Source organism: Protobothrops mucrosquamatus, unplaced genomic scaffold (assembly GCF_001527695.2).
Source record: "Protobothrops mucrosquamatus isolate PMUCROS unplaced genomic scaffold, P.Mucros_1.0 scaffold_13, whole genome shotgun sequence".
Lineage (NCBI taxonomy): Eukaryota > Metazoa > Chordata > Lepidosauria > Squamata > Viperidae > Protobothrops > Protobothrops mucrosquamatus.
The window spans coordinates 702,403-721,963 of record NW_015386089.1 but is presented as its reverse complement, the minus strand read 5'-3'; the positions used below and the strand labels follow the sequence as shown (position 1 = coordinate 721,963).

The following is a 19,561-nucleotide window of genomic DNA, read 5'->3' as shown; positions in this document are numbered from 1 at the left end:
CGCCACCCACACCTCCGCCGCTCCTCCGCCAGCCCGGAAACGAGAAAGGGAGACACCTTATTTCCCTCTCCCGGCTCCTTCATGGCTCCACCCACCCGCTTCCGACCGGCCAGATAGGTGTGGCAAACGTGACGGAAGATAGCGGGCCGAGCACCATGTTGAATGTGGCCTACGGCGACGGCGTCATGACGTAGCGGCCTTCTATTGGTTGGCTGGTGGCGCGGGAAATTGAACGAACGGCGGGACATCGTTCTGTGATTGGATGAATGCATTTACACGAATCCTTGCCTTGTGTGCGCCGGGCAGAAACAAGAGGCGAGAGTTCTTTTTCACTTACGGCATATTAAATAAAAAAAAACATCGTGAAAAACGTGGACGCCTGTTCATTTATTGATCTGCTTCGTACCGCTTCCTGCAGTACTGACAAGGCGATTGGACCTGTGTCGATCTCGGAATTCTCGAGATTGAAGTAACCAATACTAGGAAGATACTGTGCGCGAGACTTGTAGTTGCCATTTTTACTAAGGGCAATTTTAAAATGCTTACTTGGCTAACGCAGCCCTCAACGTTGCCGGTCGAAATTAATTTTGGTGCTGTCGTTTGAAGAACCGTGGAGAAGGCAGAGTCAAAAGCAAGCTGCCAATTATCTTTAAATTACTTTTTGAGAGTTACTAAAACGCTCTCCAGCAGTTTTTAGTTATTTACGAATTTGCCCACACTAACCACAGGATCTCACAATGATTTACGTTCCTATGCAGAATTGCATAACCTGAATTCCATCGTAGTATTTTGTGTTAAGCCAGCTATTTTGACTTATAATAAAACATAATTTATTGAATAGCACCAGTTATTGAGGAACCAGACTTAATGTATTTTGGGAAGCCAATACTATAGAATGGGCAGAACTAGACATTCCTGAAATGCAGCCAAGCACCCAATTTTATTCAAACAATTGTGGGCAAGCAACCCATGGCTTGACACAATGCATGAAATTAAGTCCATGCAGTTCTTTCTTTCACTGACTTTTCTTACACCAACCTTCTACACCTTATCTTTATCTTTTGTCAGTTAGAGTTGACGCTAGAACAGTTGGCTACTTTTGATTCTTTCAAACTACCCTTCCCATGCAACAGACAGCACTGCACAACAACCTGAATATACACATCACTTATGTCCCAAGTTTAGAACTATGGATGAAACTTCAAAGCATTTACTTTCACTTTGTGTAGATTTAGTCATTGCAACGATGGAGCAAATTCTGTTGTGAAGAAAGCAGGTTTACTAGTTTGCCAATTCCAACATCATTGCAAACTGTAAGTGCAAATCCTAAATTATTTCTACTTCAGTGGGCCAAACATGGCAATCATTTCCTAAGCTATTAGGAGGCCAGTTACAGCTTAGCATTAATCCTCACAAATGTTTCCCACAGCACCAGCATGCCTACTCATACCCTCCTTGGCACCCACTAGCCTCACTTTTTAGAAAATAGAAATGCCTGCACAGACACAAGGCAAAATAAACACAGATTATAGGAATCACTAAAGTTGTAGGTTGCTTTAAATCCATCTTACTTTTTAAGAGATTGATAAATTTGTGGCAGTCCTTTTTGTAAAGTAACAATTTTCTCCAGCAGAGCAGCTTTATTTTCTCAAAATTCCAAACACCAACCCCAAAATGTTGGGTAACTGGACCTTAGCATGTTGTATGACTGTCTGCCATTAAGCCACGTTGGTCATGGAAAACTATATTCATTCAAAATGACTTTTTTCCCCATGTCCCATGACATGTATGAACAGAAATTATGTTTTCCAGCAGGACAGGCTCTTTTCCAGTGGCTCTATTGAGGTACACTGATTATATGGTATTCTTTATGGAAGGCTGTTATCTAATCTGGCAACAGCCTTTCCCCATCAACTGGCTGGCACTTCATGAAGGCAAAAACCTGACCTTGGAGGGTTCCCCAGAGCCCCATCAATGGGTAAACCTGCTTGGGAGTCAGCATGTCATTTCCATGGTTTGCTCCTGAGAAATCTGAGGGTGCTTTGCAGTGCCTACTGATATGAACTGAACATCTGGGAATATCAGTAGCAGCAGAAAATATCTAAAAGGCAGTCAAAGGTTTTCCTCTTCTACTGAAGAAAAAGATCCATAATCCTAACGCAGGATTAAATACAACACAGCATACACCAAAGATTGTTGGAGACTTTTAATCAGTTCCATACATTTGGATATGGTGCATTAATTAACCCCAAAGAAGGTGGACAGAGCATGAGGGGGGAGAGAAAAGATAGTTCATTTTGTTCCTTAGGGACTTTTCTTCTATAATGGTAAACTTTGCTCTTTGAAACAGAAAGTTCTCCCCCAATTCAAGTTATGTACAACAACAGAGTTTCTTCTTCCACACTAGGAGAACAAACTCCGTATCTACTCCACTGAGATGTGGAGGGAAGTAGGATTGAGGTGGGGGAGGCTCATGGAGCTAGTCCATTCCATATGCTAATGATTATCCATTCCTGGGTTTCTGTTTCCTGCAAGAAGAGGTTTGATTGCTTGTCTCCAGTCCAGAAACAAATTATGAGGCTTTGCCCTTCCCCACCCTCCTCAAAAGCAACATCCAAATCCTCTGTACATTCATTTTCCAACAGGCCATCTTCAGTTTTCTTCTCACATAAAAGCTCTCATAATAGGTTGGATTAAGAATACATCCATACTATAAGCAAACTGGTTTAGCCATCATGGCATTTGTTCCTGCTGTCTCTTCTGAGAATCCTGAATCCAGTTTAGGCCCTAAACTGCTCCCAAATTGTCAGTATTATTCTGAACTCACACTTCCCCAAATTCCTGAAAATTCAATAAAGCCTATTTGTGTTTGCAGAATACCTCATGTATCACATCTCGGCTACAAGAACTTCACTTCTTCTCTTTCAGCAAAGAAAGAGAATGGGAATTCCATAAACTAAACCAGTTTAGATTCTGGACCCCTCTCGCAAAGGTAGCCCTGTATATCTTGGCCATATTTCTCCATTAATCTACTCAACCACAGCATAATATGAATTCCTATCAGTCCCATATAGACTCAATATTTAATCAGCTATGGTTTGTGGTCCTCCACTAGGGTTGAGGTCTATTTGGATTAACAATGGGTAAAGAATGCCGCAAATCAGCCCTTAAAACCATGGTCTCAAGTGGGGTCCTGAATCCACAGTTTGTATTACCTATGATTCAACACTGCATTCAGTAAACCTTAGTTAAACTGTCTTCTGATCTCCCCCGTTTTTCAGGATTTTAAACTGAGCAACCTCAGCTATAGACTCACTGTACATCTACAATCAAGATTCTGGCAGCAAACCAAGTCTAGTGCTGTATCATATTGACAGATTATGTCTGCAAGAATGGAAGTAACAAAACATACGTATTATGGCTGGTGAGTTCCTGCTGGAAGTGTGATCTCATTTCAGACCTACTAAAAACAGGTCAGTTTTGAAGCAGATAAACATTTTGAACCACTAGGTCCAGGGCGCTTCAGAGACATGTTGCAGGGAAGAAGGTGAGAACTCTGATCAGAAGGGACAAGAAAATGATCTCTCAACTAGAGGTTTCTGATTCTAAGGTGCAGTTGAAAGAGGAGACAAAAGGAAGGACCCGGGAGGCCATAGTCAAAAACCTAGTAGGCAATAACTGAGGGAAGGATCATGCAAGGTTAGGGGGCTAAAAAAGACCTGTAGATATTCACTAGGCTGAAGGGAAGAGGCTGGTCCTTCCTGCTTATTAGGATGCCTGTGTAAACACAACCTTCTTATCCCCTGAGCCGAGCACTGGTTACTTTCAGCCTATGCACAGAGGTGAATGCTGGGCAAAGTATTGTAGGCTAGATTTTTCTGCAAATGTTCCCACGGCATGGGCAGCAGCATCTGAATGTCAAGGCAAGAGGTCACCAGCAGCGCAAACTCCTGGCATCCCAGTGCACAAGGTCGGCTACATCTCTGCATGTTCTCTGTAGGCATTTTTAGAAATCCTTTTTAAGTTGCCTGAGCGTTGTAACAGTAACTAGAACAGTTCCTCTTATGGCTCTCATCAAGGGAAGATCTTGGAACCTTATAAGCGCTTCATGCTGCATATAAAATATGGTTACATATATATCTCCACCCTTCAGTTCTGTGCACTGAAGTTTCTGTGCCCTGAGCATAAAGGAACAGTCCTGGCCTGGGAAGCTGTGATACTGTTGGGCATTTCCCTTTTCCTGTAAATCAGCTCTCCTAGTTGTAGGAGAAGTGGAAGCAGAGGGAGTCCAAACACAGGCAGGTCCCATGGAGACTTTTTTCTCTAAATATTGAAGGCTCTGGCATACAGGGATGAATCTCTAAAGAGCCCAAGACTGCAATACACAGAGCAGAAGGAAAGGGCATCAGAGTCTTCTGAGTAAAAAGTCAATCCCAAAAGCAGATAGTTTTGGAGGGATGTTGGTTAAAGCAAAGGGGGCCAGTTCCTCCAGAAGAAGCACAGACAGGAATTGAACAATCTTTGAAACCAGTGAAAACATAGCTGGGGAAAAGGGCCCATTGCCTCTTAAGTATGTCTGATTCTCAATGGTAGAAGAGATAATTGGTGTGGCTGACTGCAGAACAGATGTTCTTTCTTCTTTACTTTGGATTCAAAACAGAATGGGAATTAATGGGAATTATGTAAGCTACATAACTAAGCACTAAGAACCTGCTACTGTAAATTGTTACAATGATAACCATGGGACTGAAAATTGTAGGAACTGATATGAAAATCTAAACAGCACTGAGACAAGGCAAATGATTTGCATGAAGATGACCAAATAAAGGCTGGCATTTTATAGTTCTAGTTTTGGATGATTACTCCCATATTCCTCAACTGCTGGTCCTGCTTACTGAGGTTGAGGGGTGGTGTTGTCCAAAACCTTTGTGAAAGTGCCAAGGTTTCCATACCAAAATAAGCACCACAGCATCAGAGAAAGATATTGATGGGCCCATTCTAACATAGTCATTTGGATATAAGAAATGTAAGACAAGCTACAGGTCATGATCACCTAGGGACTGTAGTATACATAGAAAACAAAGAACAGTGGTGAGAGAACAAGGCACAATCCACTGGGAATTTCCCGCACAAGGCCTACTCGAATAGCTGATGCCTGTGTCTGGACTAGAAGTCAGTGGACTGCGTCTGGAAAGGCAAAGGAAGAAATGCAAACCCTGAGTACCAAGCAAGTAATATAAGAGCCGTAACAGATGAACAGGAGTTAAGTCAGGATTGAGAGCACTAACCAAGCACAAGCCTAGGCGAGGCACCAGTCAAGACCCAAGGGATCAAAAAGGAGACTCCACTTTGGTGTGAGAAGGAGGTGGAAGCAGCTCCGAAGCTGATCAAAAAGAGTTTGGAAAGAGGGCACCCTTGCAGCCAGAAAGTTCCAATAAGAAAGAAGACAGGAAAAAAGAAGGACCATCTTTCCAAAGATTTGCGAATTCTCAAGAGGACCTCTGGTTGCCTGGTCCACCCCTGGACTTCAAAATACACGGTTAGGCCAGGAAAACAGAGCACCCACCACGTCCAAAGAAAGTGATTCTAGCTAGGAAGGAGGAGTCCACTCATCATCCGAAATACTAACAACCTCCCCAATCCCATCGATTCCTAGATTATGGAGTGCAAAGGATGGAACTACTCTGGCCCTAGTGCTTCTCCTCCCTCCACCTGGCCCACTACTGGGATGAGACAGGGAGGGGATTGGCTCCCTCATAGTTAATACTGTACACCCCCCCATTAATGGAGAGGCTAGGGTGCGGGGGTGTCTCTCTCTCTCTCTGTATAGATATTTGTAAATATAATATTTATAATATTGCATTGAAAAAATAAAACTTAAAAAATAAAATGAAACACCGTGTGTGTGAGAGGGAGGGAGGGAGAGTCCGTCCCAGCGGCACAGAGAATCGGTGGCTGGCTTGTTGGTGCCAGGAGCGGTCACGTTTCTCCTCAGTTCCAGGGGCCCCCACCTTTGCCCCAGCAAATTCCCAGCACAAGGTCCTCATGCCACAGTTCAATACCAAGAAGCCACCAGTGGAGATAGTCCGTGAGGTGGGGGCGGGGGGGAAACCTGGCTTCTTTCTACCCTTGCCAACCCAGAACTGTAGGCTTCAAAGCAGCAGGCTTGGTCGTCCATTCTGACCATTCACTGTAGGGAAACAGCAAAAGTGTTATCGATAGAATGCATTTTGCGCCTTCCCCCAACTTCTAGATCAGTTTTTTTTTTCTTCTCAAACTTGACAATTTTAAGACGGATGGACTTCAACTGCCAGAATTCTCGGGAGTTAAAGTCCACACATCTTAAAGTTGCCAAGTTTGAAAAGCACCGTTTTAGAGGTTGAGGCCATTAACATTCCCCCCAGATTCCTTCTAACATTTCCTCCCCAACCTGGTAGTGTCTCCCTGTCTCATAGTAATACTGAGCCTTTTGTCATAATGCTTTGGGCAATCTGGAATTACAGTTTCTGTGTAATATGGATGTAAATTTCATATTCTCTCAGCAACCTGATGAAGCAGCCACGTTGGGTAGGTCCAATATTTTTAGCCCCATTTTATGGATGGAAGAATTGTGGGCTAGAAAGTGCGGCTAGCTTAACGCCACCGGATCAGAGCAACTCCAAGTTGGGTTTTGAACAAGGGCGTTTCAATTCAACGGCAATTCAGTCTCAAGATCATAAGGTTCCGATGCCTCGTGCTTTTTGCATCCTGGTTCCTTCCCCACCCTCCTCCATCGTTTTGTTCCACTTTCCCTTCTTCTGATCCCAAATTTCATTAGCTTTAAAGTAATGGGGTAAACTTTGAATTGGGGATGCACTGAGCTAAAAAGACTCAGTCAGATTTGAAACAGAGGTGCCAGGAAGACTCTAGTCAGGGTGACTGGGAGAGAGGGGAGGGTGCTAACTCATGATGCTGAGAACAGGAAGAAGTGCAAATGGAAGTGGGTGGGGCACAGATACCTGGCCTGGTGGCTACAATTCAGTGTCCCCTAACTGGAACATGGTTGCTGTTTGTGGGAGAGGTGAGAGTGGTTACTGCATAACCACACACACAGAGGTGTAGTGTTAAGCAGGGGGATGGGAAAAGACTGCTTCTCCAAGAGAGCAAGATTTTGGAGACAGGAAGAGGCAACAGATAGGAAGGGGCTATCAAGATGCCCTTTCAGTACCAAGAAATGTGGGCCACCAATTCAGGGGGAGGAAGAGAATTTTATTCAAAACTGGGGGGCTAATGAAAAAGCGGAGGGGCTCCTGTTGACAGAATTGCTTGACAACCACTTCTCACCTGATTCAGGCAGGGAAGCAGATCTCAGCCCAGTCTCTTTCTGTAACTGAATCTCCTTTAGTGCAAATATTGATGTTGCTACAGGGGAAGAAAAGAAAGACACAAAGCCAGTGAGATAACCCCAAATTACTAGGCCTGCTATTCTATCATGCTAGCATGTGAACTGATAAAAAGGATAAAAGCAATTTGACTACAGGGGTGTGTGTGTGTGTGAGAGAGAGAAACAGAGAGAGAAATAAAGAGAGAGAAATAGAGACAGACAGACAGAGACAGTGTATGTGTGTTGGCAAATTTTTGAATCCATTTTTATGGATTTTATCCCATTAAGGGAGGTGGCAGACATTTGTTTCCTTCTGATCAATCATGTTGCTTCTCAAAGACTGTCTAGACCAGGGGTAGGCACCCTTGGCTCTTTTATGACTCGTGGACTTCAACTCCCAGAATTCCTGAGCCAGCCATGCTGAGGGGAAAGGGAGAGGTTTCCAAGCTGAGTCATGGTTGGCTCAGGAATTCTGGGAGTTGAAGTCCACGAGTCATAAAAGAGCCAAGGTTGCCTACCCCTGGCCTAGACAAGTGCCCGCAGTTTTCGTGACAGGTTTTCAGAAATGGTTTGCCGTTGCCTTCTAAAGTGACTGACCTAAGTCCCCTCACTGGCTTTGTGCCTAAAAGCAGGAAGAGAATTTAACAGCCTTCCAGTTTCTAGCCTGATGCCTTAACGGCCATACCAACCTGTTTAAATTCAAAACATGCATTCTTCACTGAGCTTTGAGGTATGGAAAAATGAAAAGTTATCACTCAGTTAACGAATGTCCGTGCTTCCACTATGGCATGTGATGAAATATATGTTGCATACTATCCAGTTCTCAGTTATTGGCCCATTTGAAACCCTTAGAGCAGCGGTACATAAAGTAACACATTAAAGGAAAGTATAACAACAAAAAATGTTGTCACAATAGATTGTGTAAAACATGTGAAGGTGAAGTTTCACTGAATGTGACGCTATGAATTCTCAATAAGTATCTAAAATTCTTAAGAGAATAAATTCATCAACAATAAATATCAGAATTTAGGTTATGGAAACGAAAACCTCAAATAGCTCCTACATGGAAATTCTAAGGTCTCTTCCCCACAACCTGCTAACCACAGATAGATATCTATTTCTAAATGATTACAGAAGGCTTGTCCAGATAATGTTGGGCTGCCCTCAGCAGACCTACCAAGAAGGCAGCCTGAGCCCATCGTCCTGATCCAGTTTTAAAGTGATGTTTGCCAGTTTCTTCCGACATAAGCAGGAATGGAAGGGGTTTGGAAGGGGAAGATAAAGTTAGGGGCAGGACGCCTATGCGACCCCATCCATTAGTCACTGACTTTTCTGTGGGAGGGATTTGTGGATGGGAAAACATGGGATCTCTTGCCGTGCCAAAAAGCCACCTTTCCCACCTCTTTTGCCAAACCACAGATGATGGGAAAAGCAAGAAAACGAGGGAAAGTAGCTTTTTTGTGCCAAAAGAGACTCTTTCCCTGTTTTCCTTCCCCAAGGGGAGGACACTGGAGTAGAACTGCAACTCTGCAGTTAGCTCCCTGCTACTTATAAGCTTAGGAAGGAAAAGTGGCCGGGACGAGGGAAGAGAGAGTGGAAATAAAACTGCTTCCTGTCTTTCTCTCCCATTGCTTCTTCTCACACACGAGAAGGATGGTACTTTCACTGCCAGATTTCCAGTCTCACAGATTTGTTACTTCTGGACTCATCGCCTCTCTTTTGCTTTTCATGTCATGGATAGAAGGGGAGGAGGGGAGGAGGGAGGAGGAGGAGGAGGAGGAGGAGGAAGAGGAGGAGGATCCCTGGGCATCTCTAATTCCATGGACAGCTCACTCTATGATAGGGGTGTCAAACTCAATTTCACTGAGGGCCGCATCAGCATTGCAGTCGCCCTTGGGGGGCCATGTGGGTGTGGCCAGAGTGGGTGTGGCCTACCGGGTGGGCGTGGATGGAGTGGGTGTGGCCTACTGGGTGGGCGTGGCCAGTTCTACATCATTCGCATCAAGGGTGCCTGTGGGGGCCTGGGCAGGAGTGGGACAGATCTGAGGGTCTCTGGCAGAAGGGGGTGGGACCGGGGCAAGTGCCAAGGCATGGTCCACCGGGGCAAGTGCCAAGATGGCCACCACAAAATTGTACATTGGCTCCCAGCTGGTCTGGGCCTGGGCCAAGGCAGCGGGGGCTGTTCCCTCACTGTTTCCAGGATGGCTTCACGGGCCGCATCCAGCCCCCGGGCCTTGTTTGACATGTCTGCTCTATGAGATCACCAAGCTGACAGTCCTGCAGTCTTCTGCTGCCAGCAGCTGACACCGAAGAAGGTGTTCCCCATTCAGTCTCCTCCCTGCCCTTCTTCTGCCTTGTTGCTGAGGCAGAGAAGGAGGTGGAACTGAGGTCAGTCCTTCTTTAGGCCAGCATATATTTCTGACAGTCCTGTTTTGGATGGCAGCACTTCGTTGCCACCATGAGGAAGAGCCCCCAGATAAGAAAATGAGATCTTCTCAGCAGATAGGAAAACTAAAGTGCAGGGTAATTAAAGCTGGGCTGAATAACAAGGACAGAAGAAGCAGGAAGCAGGTCGGTGAGGTGCAAGTCTAAGGAAGAGACTCTTCATACAACGTGCCAGAGAGTCAAATGGTAAACATTTTTACCAGATCTAGATCGTCGGTCTTCTGTGATTATAAATTGATAAGACATTATGAAGATAGTTCTCATATGCTGATGTAACTGATCAGATTTTCTCCCCGGCCTTTAACAGTGCACTACACTAATCCACTGGATTAGCTGAGAAACAAAATAACTGCAAAAAAAGAGCATGGGTGCCCTTAAATTCTTAACCCATCAATGAAAACATCCTTGTCAGTTAACCACTACATCGTAACAGATAAGAAGTTGATAGGACCAGATGGAGATGTTATTCATAGCATTCAAATGAATTCATGGTCCTTTTACCATCCACTTCATGCTTCCATCACACACCCTTCTCTTAACCTTGTTGTCATTCGCTCAACCACTACTCGACATCTCTGGCCTCCCTCCCTCCCTCTTCCGCCTGGACCTACTGTCTGGAAGTTTGAGGACCCGCTCTCCCAGACTGTGGAAGAACAGGTGACGCATGGCCTCATCTGCAGAGATCCGCTTCCTGCCCTCAAACTGCATTTGGGGAGAGAAAATAGAAAATAGTGATTAGATGAAGGCTGCTAATGCGTCTAGCTTTTTGCTCCTAATACAAAAGAATTTTTTCCCCAAAAGGGAGCCTAACCATTTAGTTATCATATTGTTGGTGTCACAGGTTAAACTGTGCCCCCCAATCTCCAAAAAGGAAATAGTGTTAAAAAATTCCCTCATAACATCAAAACACAACTACTCAGATACCTGTATCTCCTCCCAATGTTTATGACAAGAGAAATCTTAGAACAAAACTGAGATGCTGACCCAGAATGCAGGCAATGTGCAAAATGTTTTATTTTTATTTATATCTACAAATAACTCAAGGTGGTGAACATAATTCAATATACCTTCCTCCTCCTATTTCCCCCACAATAACCTTGTGAGGTGAATTGAGCTGATAGAGTGGACCAAAATCACCCAGTTGGCTGTCATGGCTAAGGAGGGACTTGAAATCAGTCTCCTACTTTCTAGCCTGGTGCCTTAACAAGTAGACCAAACTGGGTGGAAAAGCCCAAAGATTTTAACTATCTTCAGTTACCAGAATACTATGAATTGTAAAAATATTTCTAATCAAGTGTCGACCACATATCGCACAATGTTTTTTAAATACACAGATTTTACACTTCCAGGCTGGTCGCAAACAACCCACAGGAGCTGCCTATGGCAGGCTGTCATCCATGCCTAATGCAGAATATTTGAATTAGTGGATCAAAAGTTTCACCTATTTTGACCAACAGACAGATGAATAAAACCCTGCCAGCAATGACCTGCAGAGCAAGCAGAGGGGCTGAAACACATGGCGTTCAAAAGCTCTTCTACTTCTCAAATTACAGTCACATACCATATCAGCAGGTTCTACACCAGGCATGTCAAACTCGCAATGTCACGTGACGTCGCACAACATATCGCGACTTTTTCCCCATTGCCGGCAATGGGGTGGGCGCGGTTTCGTTGTGATGCATCCAGCCCGCGGGCTGGCAGTTTGACATGCCTGTTCTACACTGAGGAATTAAAGCAAACAAAGCAGAATTATTTCTGCAGGAGCACCTGTTCTATGACAGATCCACTTGATGGATCCTTTTTCATGTATTCCACTTTGAAGTTTGTTTTTGTTTGTGCATACGCACATACATGCATACATTCCCCCCAAAATAACTCTGCAATAGTCCTTGAAGATAAGCACCTTTACTTGAGGTCACCTGAGGTCTGAATTAGTAGCCCACTTTGTCCAGCACATTTATTCTTTGGGGACAACAAGACAATGCTTTCTTTATATGATCTCTATTTGTTAATTAAATTGATTGTTGCCTGCTTGCCATAGCAGGGAAGATTTTTCCTCTGCTTGAGGATGGGAAAGGAATGTGAGGAGTTTAGGATTCCTAGAAGAGAGGGTCAGAGACCTCTAAACCCTAATTCTCCAACCAGACCAATAATAATAATAATAATAATAATAATAATAATAATAATAATAATAGCAGCAGCAGCAGCATCAACAACAACAACACCTCACCTGCAGCAGCTTTCCTAAAAGGTCAACCCCATCATTGTCCAGCCTGCACAATTAGGAGAGAAAAGAAAGGTCAAATTCATAATTTCGCGAGGAGAACTGAGGCTTTACTTCCTGGGATTGTTACTCTCTGACACTGATGCTGCTATCCGATGTCTTCCTGACTGAAGATGTAAAATACTTCATGTCCCTAAGTCAGTGATGGCAAACCTTTTAGAGACCGAGTGCCCAAACTGCAACCCAAAACCCACTTATGCATCGTCGAGTGCTGGGTGGGTGTGGCCCATTGGGTGGGCGTGGCTGCAGTGGTAATGGCAGACTGGGTGGGACTAAAAAGTTCAATCAATCAATTCCAACTTTGCAAGATCTTTTGTTTTCCCGTGAGAAGTTGAAATTGATTGATTGATTGAACCTTTTTTTTTTGCACACGGCGGTGGAGGCCTAAAGCGAAAAGGTTTTATAAAACCCAGCTGAAGGCCTGGGACTGGGGCGACGACGCACATGCCCACAGAGAGGGCTCTGAGTGCCGCCTCTGGCACCTGTGCCATAGGTTCGCCACCACTGCCCTAAGTCAAATATTAATTTGGAACTGCACCAAAGAGTCATCGATGTTTCTTCCACTTTTGGGAGCCAAGGCCCAAGCAAAGGTCTTGTTAACACCTCTTTCTTCCCAATAAAACACAAAGATTTTGGCCAAATGCTCATTCATGCATTCTGAAAAATCACACCCCATGTACGTATTTGTGTCTTGCCTGGAATTGAGCAAAGAAGGTACCCCAGGCAAAACTCTATGCCTGCCTCTCTACTGAAAAAAAGACCAACTGAACTGAAAATACCTTCAGTACAAGATCCAAGGAGGATCTTGTACTTTACTCTTTCAACACTCCCTCTGAGAGGGAAAAAGCAAGAAAAGTTACCCATGGCTGCACAGTGAGTCCATGTGTCTCTTTTCTTCTTAAAGAAGTCTCTATTCTTAATGGTTGAAAGGATACACGTGAAATTGTCCAGAATGTCCTATCCCAACTCTTCTGAGGACACAGCTATCTTTCTCCTTCTCTTTTATGAGATGACTATAGCAGCTCGTCACCCATCAAAAGCTACCACAACTGAACTACAGGCTGACACTCACCTAGGGGCATGGTTGATCAGGGCCTCAGAACGGTATTTGGGGTAATTATACGCTCGGAATTCTTCATTGGACAGGATTCCAGGCCATGTCTCTTCATTGGGTGTCCCTGGCAACAGAGAGAAGAAGCAGAATTCTGAAAAGGAGTAAAAAAAGTGACTTCCAATGTCCATGTCACATGACAGCAGCAAACAAGATGAGAAACAAGATCATTTCAGCAGCATAGCCAAGACACAGGACTCTCCTTCTCCTGGATAGCTTTCGACCCAGTTGATAGGAATGGGTTTTTTCCCCCATTTTTGTTCCAGATCCCTTCCTTCTTCTGTATTGTGTCTTTTAAATTCCAAGTGAGACCAGAGACACATTTTTTAAGCGACAGATAGGCTGATCTGGGAGTGTTTTTAAAAATGTGCTTCGTCTTTGATCAACTTATGGCATTCTAATTGGTATCCCCGAAGAAACTCTTAAACCTCCATTATGAAATTATAGATCAACCTGTCTGATGGTCTTCATTTCCTCTGCCTCCCATTTCTCCATTGATTTCTCAGCAATGCAACCCTGGCAGATATTTACCCAATATCCGAAAAATGAAATGCAGCTGCTCCTCAACTGTGGAGCCTGGGAAGAGCGGCCGCCCTGTGGACATCTCATAGAAAATGCAGCCCACACCCCTGTGGAGAAAGGCAGGCAGATGTCATTATCAGCCCAAGAAAATAGGAAAGACTGTAACTTTGTGCTATCAGTTAAAGTTCCTAATTCTTCTATCTTCTCTCTGTAGTGACGATTCAACAAAATCACTTGTAGACCAACAAAACATTTCTATTACCAGATTTTGCTAATCAGCCAATGATTCTGATATTGGAAACTATCTTTTCAAAAATCAAAAATTTGCCTTACAATATATAATAGTCTGTATCAAAAAGGGGGGAATGGGGTAAATCTATTTGTACATTCTGCTAAAAGAGAGTTAAGGCAATTAATGTTTCTAATGACCAATATGTGGTGGCTCACAAGTTTAGAACCCTGGGCTTGATGATCGGCAGCCTTGCGTTCAAAACCCGTTGCTGCCATTGGGGAGGGGCTCCTGTCACATGTTCCAGGACCTGCCGGCCCAGCAGTTCGAAAGCGGGCAACTGCAAGTAGTTTAATGGGTACCATTTCAGTGGGCAACTTCATGGGGGTACAAAAGGAGCCCCCAACTGGATGTCCCCCAGGCAAGTGATGTCTCCGGCAAATCCTTTAGCCACAGGAGCACTTTAGTGCTTCCGACACTGAAAAATAACCCCAATTATGTGGAATTTTGAAAACATCCAAAAATATACTTAGGATTTTAAATAGATCATTGAATTCATCTCTACAAAGTCAATCCCTGTTCCTTGAAGAATGCAGTAGAGGCGTTCTAGAAAATGTATGCACTGCTCATCAGCAGAGACCACGCTGACAGAACCAGTGAGCCTCAAATTATTGTCCTCCTCAGAACATTAAATATTATCATCTGTATATTACGGTAAATATCAGTTCAAGTGGATAAGTTGATTTGTCTGCTGGGAAGAGCCTCTGCTTTATAGAACTGAAGCTATGCTTCCTGAGAGTCCCACAATACAGTTTAAAAACCACTAGAGGTAGCCCTCACGATGGGAACTGAGATGGGGATTTCTGTCAGTAAGCAGTGTGATCCCAAAGAGCGACATCATGTGAATGTACTGCTTAGTGACAGAAATTCTGGCACTTCTGCTTGCCATCATTAAGCAAATCAATGCGCGTTGTCAGGTGAGGATAATACACGGTTTCTCCCTTGCCTTTGCTTGGAAGAAGCTGGCGGAAAAGGTCACAAATGGTGATCATGTGACCGTGGGACACTGCAATGTCATAACTGTGAGCCGAGCAACCATGGGCTCAGATCGCAAAGACACTGTGAACAACGTAAGTACAAAGACCGGTCATTAAGTACCACTTGTTCAATGTCATCATAATTTTGCACGCTCACTGAATGAATGGTTGTTAAGCAAGGACCACTTGTACTGTATTGCAGGAGTTGACTGGAATTGGGGAGACCCAAACTGAAGATAGTTGCTTTAGGGGGCCAGCATCTGTGCATTTAGCACCTCCCTATAGCTTCAATCCTCTTTTTCTGTTCTATAGCAATTTCCTTCCTGAGCTCTAAGTGGCCTAGAGCAGAGGTCCCCAACCTTTTGGGCACCAGGGACCGGTTCCACGGAGAGAGGTTTTTCCACGGATCAGAGAGTGTGTTTTGTGTGCTGGCTGCATCCTGCAGACGGGGCCTTCCTTGTTTGTGTGGACCGGTTGCTGGCATGCCGCGGCCCGGTACTGGTCCACGGATCAGGGGTTGGGGACCCCTGGCTTAAAGTGTATGTTTATTAATGGACAAGGCACAGAGCCTCAGTTCTGCGTACAAACCAAGAAGAACAAAGGCTGGACCTTTTCAAAGATGATGGGGAAAAATGCAAGACATATTTTCCGAAAACTTCTAATTAACTAAATTAATTATTTCATGGGGTTTTTTTTTAAAAAAAAAAATAGGAATACTTTTTGAACTGGGTATCAAAAAAGTGGTATTCAGTGGGTATCACTGAATTGAGTGTCCTATAGTGTGGCAAATGAATCAGTTATCCTAGGGAATGTTTTTTAAAAAAAGAAAGAAAGAACATTCAGGGAGTCAGATAGAAGAATCCGTACCACATGTCAATCTGGGTGGAATATTCTGTCGAGCCCAGCAGAATATCAGGCGGTCGGTACCAAAGTGTTACCACCTCGTTGGAGTAGGTCTTGGTGGGGATAGATTTTGCCCGGGCTAGTCCTGTAAAACATAGAAGTGTATTTGCAAAATCTTCCACAGAGCAGAAAATAAGATTTGAGTGGTCCCAGCCTCCTCCTCCTCCTCCTCCCCCTCCCCCCCTCCTCGTCCTCCTTTTTTAAAACAATGTTACAGCTGATAGAATTGTACCAGGGAAATTTGGCAATGTATTGCCAAACATTGGAAGTGTGATGGGAATGAAAAATATCAGGTTCAATCCTCATATCGCTCCTACCCTCGAGGCCATCAGTTACCAAGAATAGGAGCATGTCAGCCCAAAGATTGCTGGGGTATAGATCAAAAAAGGGATTTGATAATAGTCACCAAAATCTGCTAGTTTGAGCTCCCCTCTCTCATTAATAAGCAAATTCTGGGGCTTCAAGTCTCGATGCAGCACCTTCTGACGGTGACAGTAGGCTAGGCCACGTAGCAGCTGGAACAGGAACAACTAGAAGAAGGAACAAAGCCATCTAAGTGAATTCTTCTAGGCAAACACAACTTCCTACCATTCACAGTATAGTTCATACTGCATATCTTTTCATGTTCTTAAAAACAGACACTTATATACAATAATCGATCTGTACAAGTTGCTTTCTTTTCCTAATATACTTCCAAATCACACAGCAGTGTCACATCCATAACCAAGATAGCATGAAGGGTAAATACAGGTAATCAGTCCCCAGTTTAAGAACAAGTTCTGTTCCCAAGATCTGTCCTTTAGTTGAATTCGCATGTAAACCAGAACCAGTTATTATTGTATAATGCCGTAGTATTGTGTATTGAACTTGAAACATTGTGTACAGATAGTCCTCAACTTACAACAGTTCGTTTAGTGACCGTTCGAAGTTACAACAGCATTGAAAAATGTGACTTGTGACTGTTTTTCATAGTTACGACTTTTGCAGCATCCCCATGATCACGTGATCAAAATTCAGATGCTTGGCCACTGGTTCATATTGATGACCTTGGCTGGGTCCTGGGGGTCATTCTGATAAGCAAAGTCAATGGGGAAGCCAGATTCACTTCACAACTGGGTTACTAACTTATCAACTGCAGTGATTCATTTAACAACGGTGGCAAGGAAAGTCGTAAACTGGGGCAAAACTCACTTAACTACAGAAATTTTGGTCACAATTGCGGTCGTAAGTCGAGGACTACCTGTATTGAACTTGAATTTTGCTACAATAGGCTCTGTGGTAATGGTATAGACCAGTGGTGGCGAACCTATGGCACGCGTGCCAGAGGCGGCACTCAGAGCCCTCTGAGGGCATGCACCATTGACCCAGCCCCGCCTCCCTCCACAGCCCCCTCTTCACAGCAGCCCCCTAGAGAGTCGCCCCCGGGCACGGCCTGCATGGAGCAGCGCAGCCAAGAACATGGCAGCCAGGCAGCAGGGACAAGACTCCGCCTTCGCGCCCTGACGCGTGCAGATGATGCTGCTGGGTGCAGGTGGAGGGTGTGGCTGCCATGGCGCTACAGGGCCACCTGGGTGATCTGCGGCAGGCCATGGAGGCAGTGAGTGGCCCTGCGAGTGCGGGGGCGGAGCAGAGGGCGTAGCAGGAGCAGGGGGCGGAGCAGGTGCACGGGCCAGGGGGCGGGGCGGTTTTTGGGCACTCGGTCTCTAAAAGGTTCGCCATCACTGGTATAGACAATGAGTGAAGCTAAGCAGAGCCAGATGAAGGGCCTCAAGCTCCAGAAAGTTGATAAGGAAGAAGCAATAACCCCTCAGCTGATCTAGCTGGTTACTACTGTTAGAGGAGAGCATGAGCAGAACGTTTCTTCCTGTTGAAATCTTGGAGATATTCACTTAGGAAAATGCGGTCAGGCAGTGATTTCCATTACCTCACATCTATTTCCCTCAGAAATGGCAAAAGTTCCAAGAGGGATACACAAGAGTGATCCTTCATCTATGCCTACAACAATGACTTCCTAGAGATGAGCTAGAGTTAGCACATGTTAAGAGCATCTGACAAGGCTCTACAATTTATCTCCCCTGTTCTTTGAAATACAGGCTGTAGTTAATTTTTTAATACTGTACCAAAGAGCAAAATGAGCAGGAAAAAGCTGTGTCTTTCTAGGTTGCCTGATATCCCCAGACTGATCAGACACAAAGTCATTGTCTCAGCAGATGCTAAAAGAGACCTCATGAAAAAATCATCTAGGTAAAAGATAAACACGGATTCCCCAATCCCACAGAAACATCCCCAATGTAAACAGTGAATGTTTTAGGAACTAACATCAAGCTGAAGGAGAAAAATATCTCAAAAGCAGTTCTCCAAACATTTTAACCAGAGGAACTGGGAGTGAGAGGGGTGGATCAAAATATGCAGACAGGCCTCCTAAAGGTCCAGGGAAATCAGAATGTTTCAGCCTATGAGACATTCCATGATGGAATCCAATGACTCCATACAATGTCTGCAGTATTCTATGTGCTGATTCATTCACCTCAAGTCTAGTATGGTTCTCCTCCTCATCTCTTCTTCCTGGGAATCACAACGTATATATAGTAGCACTTGAGGCTCTTTCAGCAGGTGGGAACGATTCTGTGGCCTTGATGGCCAGAAAAAAGATCTATCACCCTTAGTATTTGACAATCCTTCTGATTTCAAACCTGAGGAAAGACTTGAATAAATCACACAGAATAATTTGGAAGATAATGAAATAATTCTGCTGCCTGTGCGAAGCACTCAAGAGTCTGATGCTGTGAACCAACGGAGCCCGTCTTTTACAAGTATTACTATAAAATCACTGTTGCTATCATTGCTATTTGTGAGTCCCTTTGCAAAAATGTGTACAGTAGATCCTTCTAAAACGAAAATGGGAAGGTTATTGTTTCAACTGCATGAGAATCTAGATTCCAAACTGAACCAGGAAGGGCCAAAAAAAAATAATGTATCCCTGGGGTTTTCACTAACTTCTCACCTAGATGAGACTAGGGAGACTTCATTTCTTCCTTAGTTTCTATCAGAACTTTAAGAAATCCTCCAATGACTTATAACGTTTAAAGCTGCTAGGGATAAGAACAAACTTGGATTTAGTACCTACATTCCAAAATGTTAACTTGCAAATGTCCACATCTTGTGGCATGGCCTTAGTTGAGAATTATAGTATGTCAAGGCTGAAATCTGCCATGACATTTGCTCTACTCCCCAGATAATCAACCCCCTGCATATTGCAACTAATTCCAAATAAGATAGAAGAAGTTGCTTAGGCTAAAAAATAGAGGCCATAGCAATTGAGGCACTGGCTTCTTTTATGTCAAGACATTTGATCACATTTAAGAAAAAACACTGTTGCATATCCTATTGGGATGAGGGAGGTTTTCTCCAGCCTGAAACCAATGGATTATTGGAGCATCCATTGAAAGAATCTTTAAGGTTTCATGAGATAGTGATGTCCTGTCACTGTTGGTAATTTTTTTCTGAGTGAAACTTATTTGGTTTTCATGACCAGCTTGACCAATTACTGAGAGGCCCTTAGAAATTAGCATCTTATTGACATCCTTGGTCAAAAGTGAAAACTCCGTGCAAGGAAAAAAGGCTCTGAATAAGCTGTTATTTTGTTGTCTTCTTCAGCTAAAGGTTC

General features: G+C 44.1%; 1 protein-coding gene across 1 annotated transcript in view; it reads right to left on the bottom strand.

The window, feature by feature from the left end:
• Positions 1-5,988: 5,988 nt before the first annotated feature.
• The window catches only part of CDK16 (cyclin dependent kinase 16), a 30,955-nt gene continuing 17,382 nt past the window's right edge, over positions 5,989-19,561 (bottom strand). Inside the window, exons 8-15 of the mRNA XM_015825757.1 lie at positions 16,301-16,424; positions 15,859-15,979; positions 13,735-13,832; positions 13,165-13,270; positions 12,039-12,081; positions 10,420-10,510; positions 7,324-7,401; positions 5,989-6,190 (exon numbers count right to left, since the gene is read on the bottom strand). Of these exons, the coding sequence (XP_015681243.1) occupies positions 6,153-6,190; positions 7,324-7,401; positions 10,420-10,510; positions 12,039-12,081; positions 13,165-13,270; positions 13,735-13,832; positions 15,859-15,979; positions 16,301-16,424 (699 nt within the window). The 3' untranslated portion in view covers positions 5,989-6,152. The remainder of the gene's footprint in view (positions 6,191-7,323; positions 7,402-10,419; positions 10,511-12,038; positions 12,082-13,164; positions 13,271-13,734; positions 13,833-15,858; positions 15,980-16,300; positions 16,425-19,561) is intronic.